At 34.0% G+C, this 17,997-nt stretch overlaps 1 protein-coding gene across 2 annotated transcripts; it reads left to right on the forward strand.

Moving 5' to 3' along the window:
* Nucleotides 1–6,303: 6,303 nt before the first annotated feature.
* Nucleotides 6,304–10,441, forward strand: LOC131149491 (uncharacterized). 2 transcript variants are annotated; one of them, XM_058099958.1, is made up of 3 exons: nt 6,304–6,490; nt 6,649–7,459; nt 10,223–10,441. In XM_058099958.1, exons 2-3 carry the CDS (start codon nt 6,713–6,715, stop codon nt 10,280–10,282), a joined length of 807 nt encoding a protein of 268 aa, XP_057955941.1. In that variant the 5' UTR covers nt 6,304–6,490; nt 6,649–6,712; the 3' UTR covers nt 10,283–10,441. The 2 variants fall into 2 exon arrangements, with proteins under 2 accessions (XP_057955941.1, XP_057955942.1); XM_058099959.1 differs by lacking the exon at nt 10,223–10,441 and having other exon boundaries at nt 6,340–6,490; nt 6,649–7,163; nt 7,255–8,001.
* The last annotated feature ends 7,556 nt before the right edge of the window (nt 10,442–17,997 follow it).

A 17,997-nucleotide genomic window follows, 5' to 3' on the forward strand; every position in this document is an offset into this window, starting at 1 on the left:
AATATTCTAGATTTGATACATTCCGATGTATGTGGTCATTTGAAAGTTAAATCTTATAGTGGTGCACTTTATTTTGTTACTTTTCTTGATAATTGTTCAAGAAAAGTTTGGACTTACACTTTGAAAACTAAAGATCAAGTTTTAGATGTGTTTAAGCATTTTCAGGTTAAAGTTGAAAGGGAGACCGGAAAAAAGGTGAAATGTGTGTGCTCGGATAATGGTGGAGAGTACATTGGCCCATTTGATGCATATTGTTATAGCTAAGGCATTAGACATCAAAAGACCGTCAAGAAAACCCCTCAACAAAATGAAATTGCCGAAAGGATGAGCCGCACCATAATAGAGAGAATGAGATGCATGTTCTCTCAACCGAAGTTGCCAAAATCATTTTTGGGGTGAAGCAATGAGGACGGTGGTGAACTTGATTAATTTGTCTCCTTCAACTCCTTGGTGAAGTTCTCGAAAAAATTTAGAAAGGTAAGGATGTCACTTATGATCACTTGAAAGTGTTTGGTTGTTGTGCATTTATTTACATTGCAAAAGATGAAAGATCCAAACTTGATAACAAGACAATGCAATGTATTTTTCTTGGCCATAGGCATGATGAATTTGGATATAGATTGTGGGATCTGGCTGACAAGAAAGTTGTTAGAAGCCAGGATGTTGTATTTTTTAAAGATCAAACAATTGAAGATTTTGGTACGGTTGAACAACCACAATATAATGCCAATGATTTTATTGACTTAGAGTCACCTTCTCCACCTTTGGCATATGATGAAAATATGGAAGATGTTCATCCACCTCTTGAAGATGTTGAAAATGATGAAATTCCTAGTGATGTTGAAGATGAAAATGAGGGGGAGCAACAAGTTCAAGAGCAAGCTCCATTGAGAAAGTCTTCAAGAGAGCCAAGACCTTCAACTAAATATCCATCAAGTGATTATGTTACTCTATCAGATCAAGAGGAGCCCGAAAGCTATCAAGAAGCCATGAAACATGAAAATAATGGTGAATGGATGAAGGCTATGCAAAAGGAAATGAAGTCCATAGTTGATAATCATACTTATGATTTGGTTAACCTTCCTTCTGGGAAGAAATTTTTGAAAAATAAATGGGTGTTTAGGTTGAAAAATGATGGAAAGAATCTTCGGTACAAGGCTAGGCTTGTGGTAAAAGGCTTTGGTCAGAAAAAGGGAATTGATTTTGATGAAATATTCTCACTGGTTGTGAAAATATCATCTATTCAGGTTGTTCTTGGCATGACAGCAAATTTGAATTTAGAAGTTGAGCAACTAGATGTAAAAACTGCTTTCTTACATGGTGACTTGAAAAATGAAATTTACATGGAACAATTAAAAGGTTTTAAAAAAAAAGGGAAAGAAAATTTAGTGTGCAAATTAAAGAAAAGTTTATATGAGTTGAAGCAAGCACCATGTAGATGGTACAAGAAATTTGATTCTTTCATGATTAATCATAGTTACTCAAAAGCCTTTTCAAATGATTGCGTTTTTGTGAAAAAGTTTTCAGATAGTACTTATATTATTCTCTTACTCTATGTTGATGATATACTCATTGTAGGACCAGACTTTTCCAAGATTGACAAAGTTGATTTAGGTGTAATCCCAAGAAGGAGGGGAAGGGGGTGAATTGGGTATTTTAAAATTCTTTGAATCTATTTACCACTTAATCCCTATTTGTATATTTAGCAAATCAATTTCAGGGATTTATGACAAAGACAAATTTATTTTACCAATGAGTTCTTTTTACCCAATTAATTGTGTATAACGTTATGCAACCTATACATGCAATACGAATAAATCAAATGTAGTGCAGAAAGTAAAGAGTAAAGGGAAGAGAGAAGACAAATGCATTTTTTACGAGGTTCAGCCAACTCGGCCCACGTCCTCGCCTTGAGAAACCACTCATGGATTTCACTATAATCCATGCTCCTTAAATTGGGACGGAACTTCCCTTACAATCCGCTGCTTACAAGAGCTACAACTCTCATTTCAAACCCTAGTTCACACACTGAATCGTGAATACAATGAAATATGTAAAACACTCAAAATTGTTTCCAAGTGAGTATAATTCAAAATCCTAATACATTACCATATGATGAAATTTGAAGCTCAGAATGTATGAAACGATACAATAGTTTATGAATGATATGCTTCAACACACAAACCCCTTTTTATCAAATCTCCTAAAAATATTTGTATAACTCAATGCTTTGGAGAACTTAGGCTAAATCTTTGAATACAAAAACACTTTGAAGATTGCAACGATGTTAAATATAGTTTGTTAAAAACAATATTTCTCTAAATATTTCAATCTCAATATGATCTTGGTAATATTTGACTTAATGTATATATATATATATATATATATCTATATGATGAGAATACCAAAGATCAACACACTTACTATATGATTTTCAGAAAATATCCTTCAATATATATTTGTAGTTATAAACATTAAGGATCTTCAAATAATTAGATTTGATATTTTGAAAATATCAACTCTTTAAATGAAAAACTCACTTGAATCAAAAGTATTTAATCAATAACTAAAGCTCTTCTCAAGTGGTAATCTTTTAAAAAATGATTTGCTATATGCACACACAAGATCAACCTCTTATCAAATATTCAAAAGTAGATTTTGCAATGATCAGCTTTTTGAGAAAATAGATATACTCTTGAATCAAAAACTTATTCAACCAATAGCTAAAACCTTTCTCAAGTAATGAACTTGTCAAAATCAATCTTTATATGAATGTGAAAAGCTCAATATCAAAGTTCTCTAAAGATGTTCAAAAAATAGATGTTGATATGAGAATTTCTTAATAAAACTAAATGGATTAATCAAACCTCAATACCGAGTTGAACGAAAGGTGTATAAGAGAGATCCCTTTTAGTTTTCTGAATAGATTTGCTCAAGGAAGATGAATATAGGTTGGACTGCAAGCAATCGTATAGCAATCAACTTAAGTTTCTCAACAAGATGTGTTCTTCTCTTCTTGTGTGTCTTAGCTTTTCACGTTTTTGCTTTTCTTTTGCGTACTAGGGTTTAGATATGCAGTAGAAATAGGTGTCTAACCCCTGAAACCAATATTGACCATTGGATTATAAGATAGCTCGCATGTGCTCAATAAAAATTAAAATTTTAATCTTTCTTGCAAGTTCAGACGATTGAGGTCAAGGGTCTAGACGACTGAAGTCCTTTTTATCTTTCGAAAAAATAACTTGGACAAAGGGTCAGACGACCGAGGTCAAGGGTCAAACGACTGAAGTGTCGAGTTCAGACGATCAAAGTCAAAGTTCATCTAGGTGCTTCTGCTAGTCGAGTTCAGACGAGTTCAGACGACTAAGCTTATTCTTCAGACGTCTGAAGTAATTCTTCAATCAACCGAACTTATAGTTCAATCATCTGAAGTTGCCACTTCAGGCTTCTGAAGTTCCGTTATTCTAATTTTTCAAACTCAATTCAAAATATGATTTGCTCTCTTTATTTATCCTTTTATAATACTTTTTCTGGGTTTTTTAAATATGTTTCTAAGTCCATATAATTTCCCTAAAAATGTTCATGAAATGCATGAGTCCTAAAGTCATTCTAAGATGTGATTTAAGTTTCAAACTAAATCATATAAAAATGTAAGTACATGAGTTCTAAGTACCCATTTCTATGACGTTCTTGAACTTTGCTACTTGCATCTTGATTCTCGTATTCTTTGAGTTCCATGGAATGTGCCAAGATATGTAAACTTGAATCTTCATGACTTCCATTACTTGTTATCCTTTGGTGCATGCTTAATATAATTTTTGTTCACAATCTCAATTGCACAGATCAAATACCAAGTGATCTGTTATTATCGAAACAGAATTGGACTCGTAGAGTCAACAGACAAGTTGAAGTTGGAGTTGAGCAAGTCTTTTGTTATGAAATATTTAGGACCGACAAAGAAAATTCTTGGCAAGAGAATTGTTCCTGATCGTGAAAATGGGCAAATTTGGTTGTCTCAAGAAAGGTATATTGAAAAAGTGCTTGAGAGGTTCAATATGGATAAAGAAAAATCCGTTGGTTGCCCGCTTGCTAGTCACTTCAAGTTTAGTACAAACAAAGTCCTACAAGCTAGACAAGGAAGAGATGAAGAAAATTCATTATGCTTCGTCCGTTAGTTTTTTAATATATGCAATGGTTTGCACAAGACTAGATTTAGCTCATGTTGTTGGAGTTGTTAGTCGGTTTCTCTCTAGTTTGGGAAAGGAGCATTTGGTTAGTAGTAAAATGGATTCTCTGATACATTAGAGGTATTTCGAAGGTATATTTGTGTTTTAGAAATGGTAAATCTATGCTCCATGGATTTACGGATGCTGACATGGCCGGTGATGTTGATTCTAGAAAATCAACTTCATGTTATTTGATGACTTTTGTAGGGGGAGCTGTGGCATGACAATCTAAATTACAGAAATGTGTTGCTCTATGTACTACGAAAGCTGAGTTTATTGCCATTACGGAAGCTTGCAAATAATTGCTTTAGTTGAAGAGATTTTTGAAAGAGTTGGACATGGAACAAGAAAGGTATATTCTTTACTGTGATAATCAAAGTGCAATTCATTTAAGTAAGAATTTTATCTTCCATTCAAAGTCAAAACACATTGATGTTAGATATCATTGGATTCAGGATATGTTGGATAAGAAATTATTACAACTTGACAAAATTCACACCGATAATAATAGTTCAAATATGATGACAAAAGCATTGTCTAGAGACAAGCATATGGAGTGTCGAGTTTTAGCTGAATTAGTGGAGTCGTCCCCATAAGTCGGGAGGGGGAGATTTGTTGGGGTTCCCTCCTTGTGGGACTCATATCTTGAAAAATGATTTTTTATTAATGCTTTCTTAGCTTCTTAAAAAAGGCATGCCTGATGCATGTTCTTTGGCATTCTCAAAATGCATCATGTACAACACAGCACAACACAACATTGTAGTAAAAGCTAGCACCCCCCCCCCCCCTACAGTTTTTCTCTATTCGATTTTTTTTGCAAAAATAGTAGCAAGCTGTTGCTCCTTTGTTTTTCTTTTCATTTTCGGATTTTACACACACACAGACCCTCACCCAGTAGCACCTCACTAGTGCCGGTCGTCATCTTTGCTGCAGCAACCTGCTGCTTGGCTACGTATTTTTGGAGCTTCTGATTGTGTATTTTTTGGTTGGTTCTTTTGGGAGCTTTATTCACGATATTGGTGAGTCATTTCCATCTTAGTATATTTATTTATACACTTTTGTGTATTTATAAGACTTGGGCATTTTGTACCCACTTTGTACACATTTTGGTGATAGTGGATTTGGATTGCCGTGTCTCGTGAACGTACCTCAACATTTGAGAGAATCACGTTAAATTTCTTGTATCTCACTTTTATTTATTATTTGTATCATGCCATTAATTTACTTTTGAAATTGTTCATATATAATTTTTTTCCTAACACTTGGCAATTCAAGATTGCAAAAATCTATAAAGGAGGCTCTCAAACATTCAAGAGATTGCAAGCAATGGCCAGCCCAATATGACAAAAAATCACTTGTCAAGACTAAGGAAGAAAGCAAAAAAAGAAAAGAAAAAAGGCTCATTTGGTAAAAAGCAAAAGACCGAAGTGCAAGTAATTCAGCAAGGCAAAGGAATCCAAAGCAAAACCTTTTGTCAAGGCAGCAATAACTGGGGGCTTACAAGGAATTCAAATCTGACTGCCTTCAGCTGTAAAATGGAATCCCAAGTTTCCAAGTGCAAGCAAAAGCTGAAAAAGTTTAAGAGTTTCTTCACCCTTCACTTCTGTATCTCATATTGTGTTTCGTTTCTTAGTTGGGCTATTTTAATAGTAAAAACGTTTATGAAACCCATGCATGTCTGGAAATAAAATTTTAGTTTTGAGTACCAATTTAGAATATTATTCTTATGTTCTTTGTTTGGGCAATTTAAATATTTTGAGTACTAAAATTAATTTCTTATATAAATTTTTTTAAAAAATTAAAAAATTAGGCACAGTTTTGTAATTATTTGAGACTTTTAAAAAAAAAAAACAAAAAAATTTTACAACAAAACAAATCCTTTTTTCACTACTTGAATGATTATAAACCACAGGACTCAAGTAATACTTTGTGCGCGTGACAGTATGCTGCCCCCACCCCATGATGCATGAAGACGGAAATTCTATGGTTCATCATTGTCACATCTTCAATCAGAGAAGTGACATAAAGTAAAAATGAATTTTCTAAAAGAAAAAGATGACAACATTATCTGTACAGGCAACAATAATTCATTCCGGACTTGAGATGAATTGAAGTCCGACTGCCTTCCATCTATTAAAAAACTATGACCTCTCAAAGTATCAACAGACCCAACACCAGTGAAATTCACAAGAGCTTCCTAGCTCCCATCCCTTCCTATATTCTCCTTCACAGGTTGCATCAAATTCATTCCGGTCCTTAAGATCGTGAGTACACAAAACTTAATCTGGCTGATTTCAATTTTCATTCAATAATGTTCACAATTCTAGCCAAAATGGTGACGAGCGCTGTCGGTCAACCATGAACTTGGCATTTGTGGTTGAAATTTTTTCATGCTATAAAACCTTTTTTCTTTTTGGTTCAGCAATCTACTCTTGATGCTTTGAGGGCATTGTCAGCAGTTGGAAAGCAATTTTCAGTTCAAAAGCATGGCTTCTACATCAAGTGCAGGAATTAAGATCATCAAGGATGATGAAATCGACGCCAAACATTTTGAGAAAGACTTGATGAGGTGCAGCATACCGAAAATACCTAGTGAACAAATTTACAAGAGGGAAGGTTTCAAGTTGATGCCTGACTACTCCATTGAAACTTATGAACAGACAACCAGCTTGACAATAGAGCAGGACACAGTCCCACTGTTCGATGAAGAATTCTTCACCAAGCATAAGAGAAAATACAAATTTCTTCATGTCGGATCAGTTCAAGTAATGGCATCCCCTCTCACAAGACTAGGTATTAACAACTCAATCATAGTATGTCTTAGAGATGGCAGGCGTAGCACACCTCGTGATTCACTTCTAGGATTGGTTGAGACAAGTCTTTGCCAGGGACCAATATATTTCCACTGCTTTCCAAATCGCACTATTCCTTTAACTGGTATAAGTGTTCATCGTACTATATTTCTATATGTCCTGAAGTACAACTATAACATGGTGCCTGGATGTCACCCAATTGACTTGTCATACAGAGTACGTTGCAAATTGATGGCTGTGGATTCTGACTCAGGAGCTTTAGTACAGAGTTTAAAAGGAGAGACTAAATGTTTCCATATAATTAGGCAATCAAATGAAATTGTTACCAGAACGACGAAGTGGGATCAATTTGAGATTAACCAGAAGAACACAAGTCATCAATTTGAGATTAACCAGAAGAACACAAGTCCAACACAAGAAGTATAATCCTCTCTCTCTCTCTCTCTCTCTCTCTCCACCCCCTTCTCTTTCTTCTGTGCAATTTCTGTAAATATATGTCCTCTATGGATGTTAGGATATGTGTCCTATCATAAGGGTAATGAATGGTCATATTATGGATTAACTAAAGAGATTGGCTTTTAAATATATGACTACTGTGATGGGGAGTAGCTTAATGGTAATGAGATAATAGAGATATAGGAAGTGCTCTCTTTTCATCCGACTTTCTCTCATAAAATTTAGTGAAGTATATAAAAAATCTCGGTAAAGTGAGAGAAATGATTTCTTCAAGTGTTCTATGAGCATTTTTAATTTATCTGCCTTTTCAGTTTTAGTTCCATTATTAGTACCTACAGCAGCATCTTGTTCAGCTAGCAAAATAGAGGTTGCATTCCCAATAATAGTTGTAGATATGTTATTATGCTGTTAATTTATTTTCAGTTGTAAATTTTGTTATTGAAATGTGTGTATAAGTACTCTGTAAGTACCTTTTGAGATATGAATGAAAGTGAAATTTTAACTCATTTTAACATGGTATTGGAGAACTTTTAGTTTTCTTTTGTATTCTTTGCATCTTCTTTTCGACTTTCGTATTCTTTGCATCTTCTTTTCGAACCTTTGTTGAAGCTTTCATGGCTTCCGCAGATTCATCTTCTTCCACTTCTACTTCTACAAATTCATCTACAGTGGATGATTTCACTAATCCCTATTTTCTGCATCACGGGGATAATCCTGACATTGCTCTTGTTACTACACCTCTCACTAAAACTGAAAATGAAGAATGCTGTTGTTGATTGCTATGAACTGAAAAAGCTGATAAACTAAAAATGCTAATATGTTCTTCTCACTACAAGAAATGAGATTATTAGTGACGGATTTAAACTATCACTAATAATAAGAAAATCATCACTAGTACTATTAGTGACGGTTCTCTCAGCATTAGTGATGGTTCTAGCTTTGTCACTATATCTGTGGATACTAATACTTATTAGTGACGAAATATTCAATCCGTCACTAATAGTGGAGTATTAATGATAGAAAAAAATCGTTACTAATATCCTACCTATAGTGACTCGAAGAATAATAGTATTTAAATAATAACGAGGGAGAGAAATGGAAGCAATATCAGAAGGAGACAGCTGACTTCGTTGACAAACGCATTGCATATTGGATGGAATAACCCGAAAGATTTTTCACAGGGTTTCGTCGACGAACACAGGGAGTTCGTCGATGAGCGCATAAGGGGACCTTGTCGACAAAGTTACGACTCTTCAATGAGAAGATACTGAGAGAAGAATTTGGGCTACTTTGAATTTCGTCGACGAAGGGTAAGGTTCATCATCCTTCATCGATGAAATTACTTAAGGACTCGTCGACGAAGCCTGCAGTATAAATAGCCCTAAACTAATTTTAATCACAGAAATTTGCCGTCGTCTCTCTCTCTCTACCCCTACAGCTCCTCCCTCTTCTTCCTTCGATTTCGGCTCCGTTAGTCGCCGAATCGACGATCTGAGGCCACCACGACGATCCTGGTAGAGTTCTCTGCAAGTCTGCAGTAGCGGATCGTCAGTGGGACGAAGTTGGAATTCATCCTAAATCTAGGGTAAGGTCTTTTATTCGGATTTTGAGTTTCCAGCAATTGTAAGAAATGTAATAGACCTAAAAATAGTAAAGTTTTGTTCTAAAATTAATCATTTTCAAGGTGTTGAGTGGAGAACCTCACAGGTGTTGGACCCGTTATAGTAGGAGATTTTTAGCAGGAAACAGGTAAGGGAAATATGCTATGCTAGATAGTTCTAAAATGATTTCCAGTATGAAATGTATATTTTTATCAGTTTATTATTCACAGCATGACATTATACAGGTTATTAATTATGAATATTACGTATTAAATCACTGTATGGCTTGAGAATATAAATATAGTATAGAAGCATGTTTTACAGTATTTTCAGGGTATATTTTACAGAATATACAGTTAGTGGATATGTTTTATAGTAATTATAGAATACCATGATTATACAATTTTCAGTACTATGATTATACAGTTTTCAGTACCATGACTTACAGATTATAGTTCAGTTCAGAAATACAGATGATACAATTACAGTTTATTACAATGTCATGGTTAATACAGTTATTACAGAATCATGGTAAAACAGTTAGTTGTATATAGAAATATATTATATAGTATCAGATCCTGTTGGATCATACAGTAGAGCATGGTATCATAACTACAGATATTCAGTTCAGAGTGCAACTACCTATTCAGATAATATATGGTAGTAGCTCGATCGTATAGTGCCTTGACGTGGACAGACTCCCCATCATATATGGGTTGAGGAGGGCAGATCAGACCGAGGGAGTATAGTGGTTTACCCTGGTCGGCCAGTCAGGGTAGATCCCGCCTAAGGGCTGCATAACCCTGTCATGAGGGGTTAAATCATGACACATAATTATCCATAGGGAAGTTTTCAGTTATTATTATGTATATACAGATTTATAGAGACAGAGAATATACTTATGTACATTAGAAGTATTTTAAATAGTACCCTAAAATACTGATATGTTAAGTAACATGGAAATGGTGGTAGTTTCTATTACTTGTACTGTATGTACAGATCCAGTTATATATGATTTTATAGAAACAAAATTTCATAATATTGTAACTCATCTGCCACACACTAGCAATAGCATATTTCGTCTTACTGAGCGTTGGCTCATCCCAATTACTTTAACATTTTTCAGGTGATTCAGGTAGGCGAGCAGATCAAGCTCGCAGATAGAGGGGTCTCAGTATTGCCCTGATATTAGAGTGAGTATTTTTGTATAGCCCTAGCCAGTTGAGGATATTTCTGGGGAACATCTATATATGTATATTCTAAGAAATAATTTAGCACTTTGGTATTGTATATAACTACATATGGTTATGTTTATTTGATTTCTGCTTCTCGCTGCTTAGGTTAATGATTGAGTTTAATCTAATGTGGTATCAGAGCATTTTAAATGTCATAGTATAAAAAAAAAAATCCAGTTAAATAGCAGGTCGTTACACTATCACCGTCATTATAAATTATACATATGGTCAGATTCGTCACTAAAGCGCAAGTATTAGCGAGGGATTCAATAATCGTCACTAATATGACTGTAGTAGTGACGATCAAGAAACCGTCACTAATAGTGCGCTTTGTAGTGACAATTATTAAAACCGTTACTAATAATTAACTATTAGTAACGATTATAGAATCGTTACTAATATTTGGCACCCATAAGGTTTATTCTATAGTGACGGTTTTGGTCATTTAGTGACGGTTTCTAAACCATCACTAATACTTCATATTCCCATTATTAGTAACGATTTTACAAACCGTCACTAATGCTTTAAAAAAATTAATTTTTTTTATAAAAAAATTCTTGTAAAAACCTGTAATTACATTTTAACATACATAAAATTGAACTAGAATTACTAAAATATTTATAAATTATTAAAATTTAAAATAAAAATTGTTCAAAATTAAAATACATACAAGTACAAATTCAAACTAAAATATACAAATTAATTATGTTCAGTTAACTAGAAATACAGGAAAAGTCAAAAGTTGCACGCATTCGACCTGACTGAAGTGTCTGGCATCGTCGTAGTGTTCTGAGAGCCGCAAACCCTATAAAATAATAATTTTACTAGAAATTAGCTAACTAGTATACAATGTTTGAACATATATATACATAGTATGACTTTGTGTTCATAACCAAAGAATAGTCCATATTTAATTATAAAGCTTTAAGAGCCGAGTACGATGTTCAGAGTTTTCGGAAGAGCCTCAATATTCAAAAAGTAAAACACGTGATGCAAATGTGTTTTTTATGCTCTATTTCTAAGAATGGTGCTGAACTCCTCTATATATGTTCTTATGCATGCATTTTCAATTTAGGATGAAGATCAATCTTCATTTAGCAATCACTCATCCTTTCAATAACAATTTAAGCATGCATCATATTATAAACATTTAGCACTTGATTTTTGGGCTTTGATTATTTTGAGAAAAATTTTAATAAAATTTCGGTAGCGTGCTGTTGTAAATAGAACATTTCCCAAATTTGTAAATCAAAGAGAGTATACCAGACAGCTTAGTAGTTTTCTATAACATACAAAACACAAATCACTGCATCAGCTATATAGGTGGCATTCCAGATAAGGCATGCAATCTAGTAGCTCAAATAATAGTTTATACAAAATATAAACCATCCATCAAAGAAATGTAATCATTCACTCGATTAGCAAAAATGAGACCCAAATTTTCACCTGCTTATTTGAGTGGCCATCCAAGAACATGCTTAAACTTTGCAAGCACTTATAGGGCAGATGTGTCTAGGATTTTTCTCTTTTTCAATGCAAACTTCTTGTGCAGTTGCTTACGATGATCTACAAACTCCACAAATAAATCCCTTAGCTCCTTAGTTATTCTGTATTCTGCAGTACCTGAGTGACAGAACTTTAATTCTTCACCAATTATAGCATTTGTGCTCTGTAATTCCCGCTACAATATGAGAATCATAAAATCAATTTTACAATTCCACAACAGAGCTCCAATAGTAGCACAAAATCTCACTTTTATAGTTGATGATATTTCCTAAAAAATTAATAAAAATAAAAATGAAAGAACGTGCTAGGGATGTCGGTTTCAGGTTCCCAATTAATGGTTTAAACAATCCATGCCTTGGTATCTTTTCAGTAATCATCCACGACATGCAAAAATTGAAAAAAATAATGAAAGCTAACTGACAAGGGAAATATAAGTTCTAATGAAAGTAATTACTCCAAATCCAATATAATTCGATATAGAAATAGAGCAAAAAGTGGACACTATACAATCAACAATAATAATGCATTAAGTTGATACCTTTCTATTGAAGATGCTATAATGTGCTTTGGATTCTCCAAAATTCCCATAATTTCTCTAGGTTCTCTTTAGAATCCAACACAATGAATCCCCTCGTGTATGTCTCTGAAGACAAGCTCAGGAAAATGCATACTTGTGTTGACATGGTCGTCTGCTTCTGTATGAATTCAACAACTATTCTTGGGGACAAGTCTTTCTCCAAATTGTCAATTAATACGAAATGGTCATAGCCAGTGATTCTATTCATAAGTGAAGTTTCCTCGCCCATATCTAAATCTTGCTCTATAGACTGAGACAAAATTGACTTGTTCTTGACATTTGAACTATAAATATCCTCATGGTAGGCAGCACTTCCAACACTAGAATCATTGCCTTCTTTTGAATCTGAACCAAACGTTAGTAGAGTAGTAGGCCAGTTCTCCATTGTTAAATTTTTTCTAAGCAAAATATGTCTAACTTTGAACAGAGTAAAGTACATTAGTTTATAAACCGAAAAAAGAAGTCAACCTTATACCATATAGAATAATAAAGAGTTAATTTGTAGTTTCATTTTGACTAGTAAACCCCATTTACAATACTATACAAAAAAGAACATCCAGTTCAGTGGGTGGGTTGCTTTTGAAGATGAGTACATTTTCATATGGTCATTATGAGACTTTCTTCGTAGTAGTGGACAAAATGAAAACAATTCCTGATATTATCCGGGAAGCAAAACCGGATATATATATATCGAGTGATATATGGGCTATCCTCGCTAGTGTCGTTGACACCACAGAATAGAATCTGGAGGAGTTGACAATAAAATAGAACGAGCAACTCATGGCGTTTTAAGTAGAATGCTTGAAGAGAAAGACTGTCAGTAGTAGTATGAAATTATCTAATAACTTAAGTTTTATAAGTCGACTCAAGATCCTAAAAAGGGGTGGATTATTAGTGTCGGTTTTACAAATCGTCACTAATATAGTGGATTATTAGTAACGGTTTTTTAAAACCATCCCTAATAATGCATGTTAACGAAAGAACAATCTGTGTTTGATTGGTTAAGTTTAGACGACGAGCTACGATCTTTTGTTAGGTGTTTGGGCGCTTGTGAGTTAGTTGGAATTTCAGTGTATGGCGAAGTATTTGATCAATATAGTTCATGCATAGGGAAGGTTACGATTCCTCTGGATCGAAGAATCCTAAGAAGCGTAGCGAAGGACCTTCCAAGATGAAGGTAGAGACGGTAAATGAATGGAGCAACGAGTATGAAGATTTCCCTCAGGATACAGAGGTTTAACCTAGTGATGCAAGTGAAACTAATGTGAAATCAAAAGTGGCACCAATGGTTCCACCCGAAAAGGGTGAAAGCAGTTGTCATGACCCAATCGCATGAAGGAGTACTCTAAGACCATCACTATGCAACTGTCCACAATCAATCTCAAGGCCTTATTCGAAATATTTGAAATATGGTTTGAAACTTTAATCCTTCTCTTGGCTTTGATCATCAACTTCTAATTCACATGATGTTGATCAAACGGTGGGTATTTCCTCTCACAAGTAGTTGAGTCAAAGACCATAATATGAAACAACATGTTTCCTTCATACTTGAACTTTCTGTGAAAACAATTTCAAGCTCGTTTTCTCTTAAAATGTCATATTTTGATATCTCATAGGGCTTTCTTCAACGTTTTTATAGGTTGGCCACCACATAGCCATGTCACTTGCTAGACGAGACATATCAAGTTGTTGAAACTTGATATGTCTTGGTGTCGCAAATTTGTCGAATGAGGCCTTGGGTTGATTATGGAAAGTTGCATGGTGACGGTCTTAAAGTTTTCCTTCGTGTGATTGGGTCACAACAACTGATTTTACCCTTTTCGGGTGGAACCATTGGTGTCACTTTTGATTTCACATTAGTTTCATTTGCATTATTGGGTTGAACCTCCATATCTGGAGGGAAATCTTCATACTCGTTGCTCCATTCATTTACCATCTCTACATTCATCTTAGAAGGTCCTTCACTACGTTTGTTAGGATTCCTCGATGTAGAGGAATTGCAACTGTGCATGAACTATATTGATAAGATACTTCACTACACATCAAAATTCCAACTACATCACAAGCGCCCAAACACCATAGCTCATCATCTAAACTTAACCAATCAAACACAGATTGTTCCTTCATTAATATGCATTATTAGAGACGGTTTTAAAAAAACCTTCACTAATAATCCACCATATTAGTGACGGTTTGTAAAACCGACACTAATGATCCATCTCTTTTGGGGATCTTGAGTCTACTTATAAAACTTAAGCTAGTCGATAATTTCATACTACTAGTTGTTGGCCTTACAAGGCTTAAAATCTTATTATCTTGTTTTAATGCTAACAAACAAGTAAAATTTAATGTATTTGTGTGAGTAATGATATTTCTGGGCTAATATATAAGAAAGTAAGTTCAAAGTGCTCACAAGGATCAAATGAAGTTTAAAAGAGTCAAAACATGGATTTAAAGATCAAAGCATGGATTTAAAGATGATATATTAAACTTTGAAGAATATGAGGACATGAATGAGTTGTTGAAAGTCAAGGAATATTAAAGTCAAAAGAGCCAAAGAAAAAGAAAGTGAGAAAGCTCAAAGAATATGGAAGCTTGAAGAAAAGATGGACTCAATCCAAGGACAAAGCATGAATACTCAAGAACCTAGAATATTAATGTCTTAGAAGTCTCATGTAAGTGCTTTAATGTTTAAAATATCGTTTGAAATATTTTGAAACTCTTAGGTTAACTTCTTGGACTTAGATACCTTTTACAATACTTGGAAAATATTTTTATAAGGTAAAAAATTATTTTATAAAGGTTAGAATCATTTTTGGAATGAAAAGCACCAAAAAGAGTTTTTCCAAATGCTGTCAGTTTTTATACATCCTTATTGAGGTTAATTTTTATCTATCAAAATTTCCTTATTTTAAAATGTGTTCAACATGAAAATTGTAGGATTTTCTGTTAGCTTTCTTTTGACACCAAGAACACCTAATTTGGAGTTATACATAAAAAGTTATAGTCAAAACACTAAAGCGGGGTCACAGATGTCAAACATCTGAACACTGTTCACGGGAGGAACTCAGCTGTCTGAACAGCACACAAAATCACTTCAGACATCTGAACCCTACTTTAGACATCTGACCCTGTGTCCAATTCATTTTTAAAGAGTTTTAGGAACTTCAGATGACTGAACTCGAATCTTCAGACATCTGAACACTGTTTAACGAGCAAATTTATAAATTCTAATATTTTAAAATATAACCGTTTTGAACTCCAATTTTTCTAACAACTTGGGAAACTCTCTAAGGAAACTTTTGTAACATGGAAACAAGTTCAAAAGCCTATAAATACATGATTTTGCAAATCAAAATACATCCAAGAATTGAAAAATCTGTTTTGAGAAGCTGAAAGCACTCTTGTTCTTACAAGTTCTCTTGCTCACTCATTGCAAAACTCTTTTGCTAAGATATTCTGAAGTGCTAATCTTTCCTCCTCTGAATTCCTACTACTAATCCTCATCTAAGAAGGATATTGGTGAATTCTACACTTAAGCTTCATTGTATTTCATATTGATATTTTACATTAAAGTATATAGTGCTGAAATTGTACTAACTTGCTCTTTGAGAGAGTATACTTGTACGCAGATCTTATCTTATGTTTCTTGTAGTTCTTTGACGTTCCAAGGATTGTTTGGATCATTGGCTAAGCAAGGGGATATTGCTTAGAGAGGCGGGCTCTAGCCTAAAGGAGTTACCGAATGAGGGGACATCGTTTGGAGAAGCGGACTCTAGCTTAGTGAAGGAGTGTTTGAGCGTGGGGTATCGGTTGCAAAGGTTTTGTTCCACCCATCAATGGAACAGGTTTAGTGAATCCTTTAGTGGTTTGCCAAAGGCAAGGACGTAGGCTGGGTATAAGCCGAACCTCGTAAAAATCCCCATCTCACTCTCTCTTTCCCTATTCTTTATTTTCGGTTCATATACAACTGTGTGGATGTTCTAAATATCTAAATTATACATACTACATATATTTGGAAATCAAGTAAACTTAAAAGTCTAATTTTGATTTGGGTTTCGGAAACCGAAAGGGAGTACGTTGGTTACACCATATCTTTCGGAAACCATACGGGAGTACGTTACTTGGTTAACATCCCAAAGATAAATTTACCAAGAGTTTATTTGAGTTCTAAATATTTGGAAAGAGTGATTGGATTCATCTATACTGGGCTTTACATCAGCAAGCATAAATTCTCATTCATTACAGGGTTTGGTTCAAATTTGGCTGGTATAAACAAACAACCATCTTGAGTTGTTATATTACATAAGTGCTGTGTATTGACTTGTTTGTTTACTTTCTAATTATAGTTGATTGGTTTGGTTGAATGATTGGATGTTTGTATGGTTAAAAATTAAATGAAGAAACTAAGTTCTTGAGTGCTTAACAAATTAAACAAATCAGTCACGAATTGGTTAAAAGAAATAAAATAAGTTTAAGAATTCTAAAAGGAATTAAAAGAAATTTTAAAAGCTAATTCTCTCCCCCTCTTGGGAAGCTATTCCTAATTTCACTAGTGATGGTCTTTTTCTTCAAGTATTCTACTTAAAATGACATGGGTTGCCCATTCTATTTTATCGTCAACTCCTCCAGATTCTAATATGTGGTCTCAACAACACTAGCAAGGTTTGCCAATATATCACATGATATATATATATATATATATATATATATATATATATATATATATCTAGTTTTGCTTCTGAGAATAATATCAGGAATTGTTTTCATCTTCCCACTACTACGAAGATAGTCTCTTAATGACCATTCTAAAATGTAATCATCTTCATGAGCAACCCACCCATAGATCTTGAGGTACTTCTACTAATCCTTTTCATATTCACATCTTCTTAATTTGATGTTTTGTGTAATTAGGTGTTCTAAAAGATGTCTCATTTATTTGGAAATCAAATTCTCCTTATACATCCAAGATGTTTGTACTGCACACCCGATGTGGGATCCTTACACAAAGGCCTTATATGTAAAAAAAAAAACTCTTATAGGTTCATATAATGAGTTTTTGATACTAAATTGTTAAATGAACTCCATGAAAACTATCTACATTAGACAATTCAAGACCTGATTGAAATACAAACATCACTTTCAAGAATATTTTAGCATGTAGTATAGCATACTCATTTTAGCTTTCTAGTTTATGGACTTTTGATTATTATGGGAAAATTCAAACAAAATTTCGGTAGCATGCCGTCTATAAATAGAAAATTTTCCATAAAGACATGCTTCGAAAACCTGATTGTTTACAGTAAGTAATTTAGATTAAGTATGTGAGAACCTAAAAATATCTACCAGCATGCAATACAGAAGTCACTGCATCAGCCATGTAGGTGGCATTCAGTTCAATTAGCATACACTCCTATTACCTGAACTATCAGCATGTAATACACAAGTCATTACATCAACCATGCTGTAACAACCTGCTTAATAAACTGAGTTTTTTTTATACTATAATATTCTACATGCTCTGATACTATACTGGGGAAAACCCAATTATAAATTTAAGCAGCAAGAAACATAAATCACATA

The sequence above is a fragment of the Malania oleifera genome, chromosome 2, assembly GCF_029873635.1.
Source record: "Malania oleifera isolate guangnan ecotype guangnan chromosome 2, ASM2987363v1, whole genome shotgun sequence".
Lineage (NCBI taxonomy): Eukaryota > Viridiplantae > Streptophyta > Magnoliopsida > Santalales > Ximeniaceae > Malania > Malania oleifera.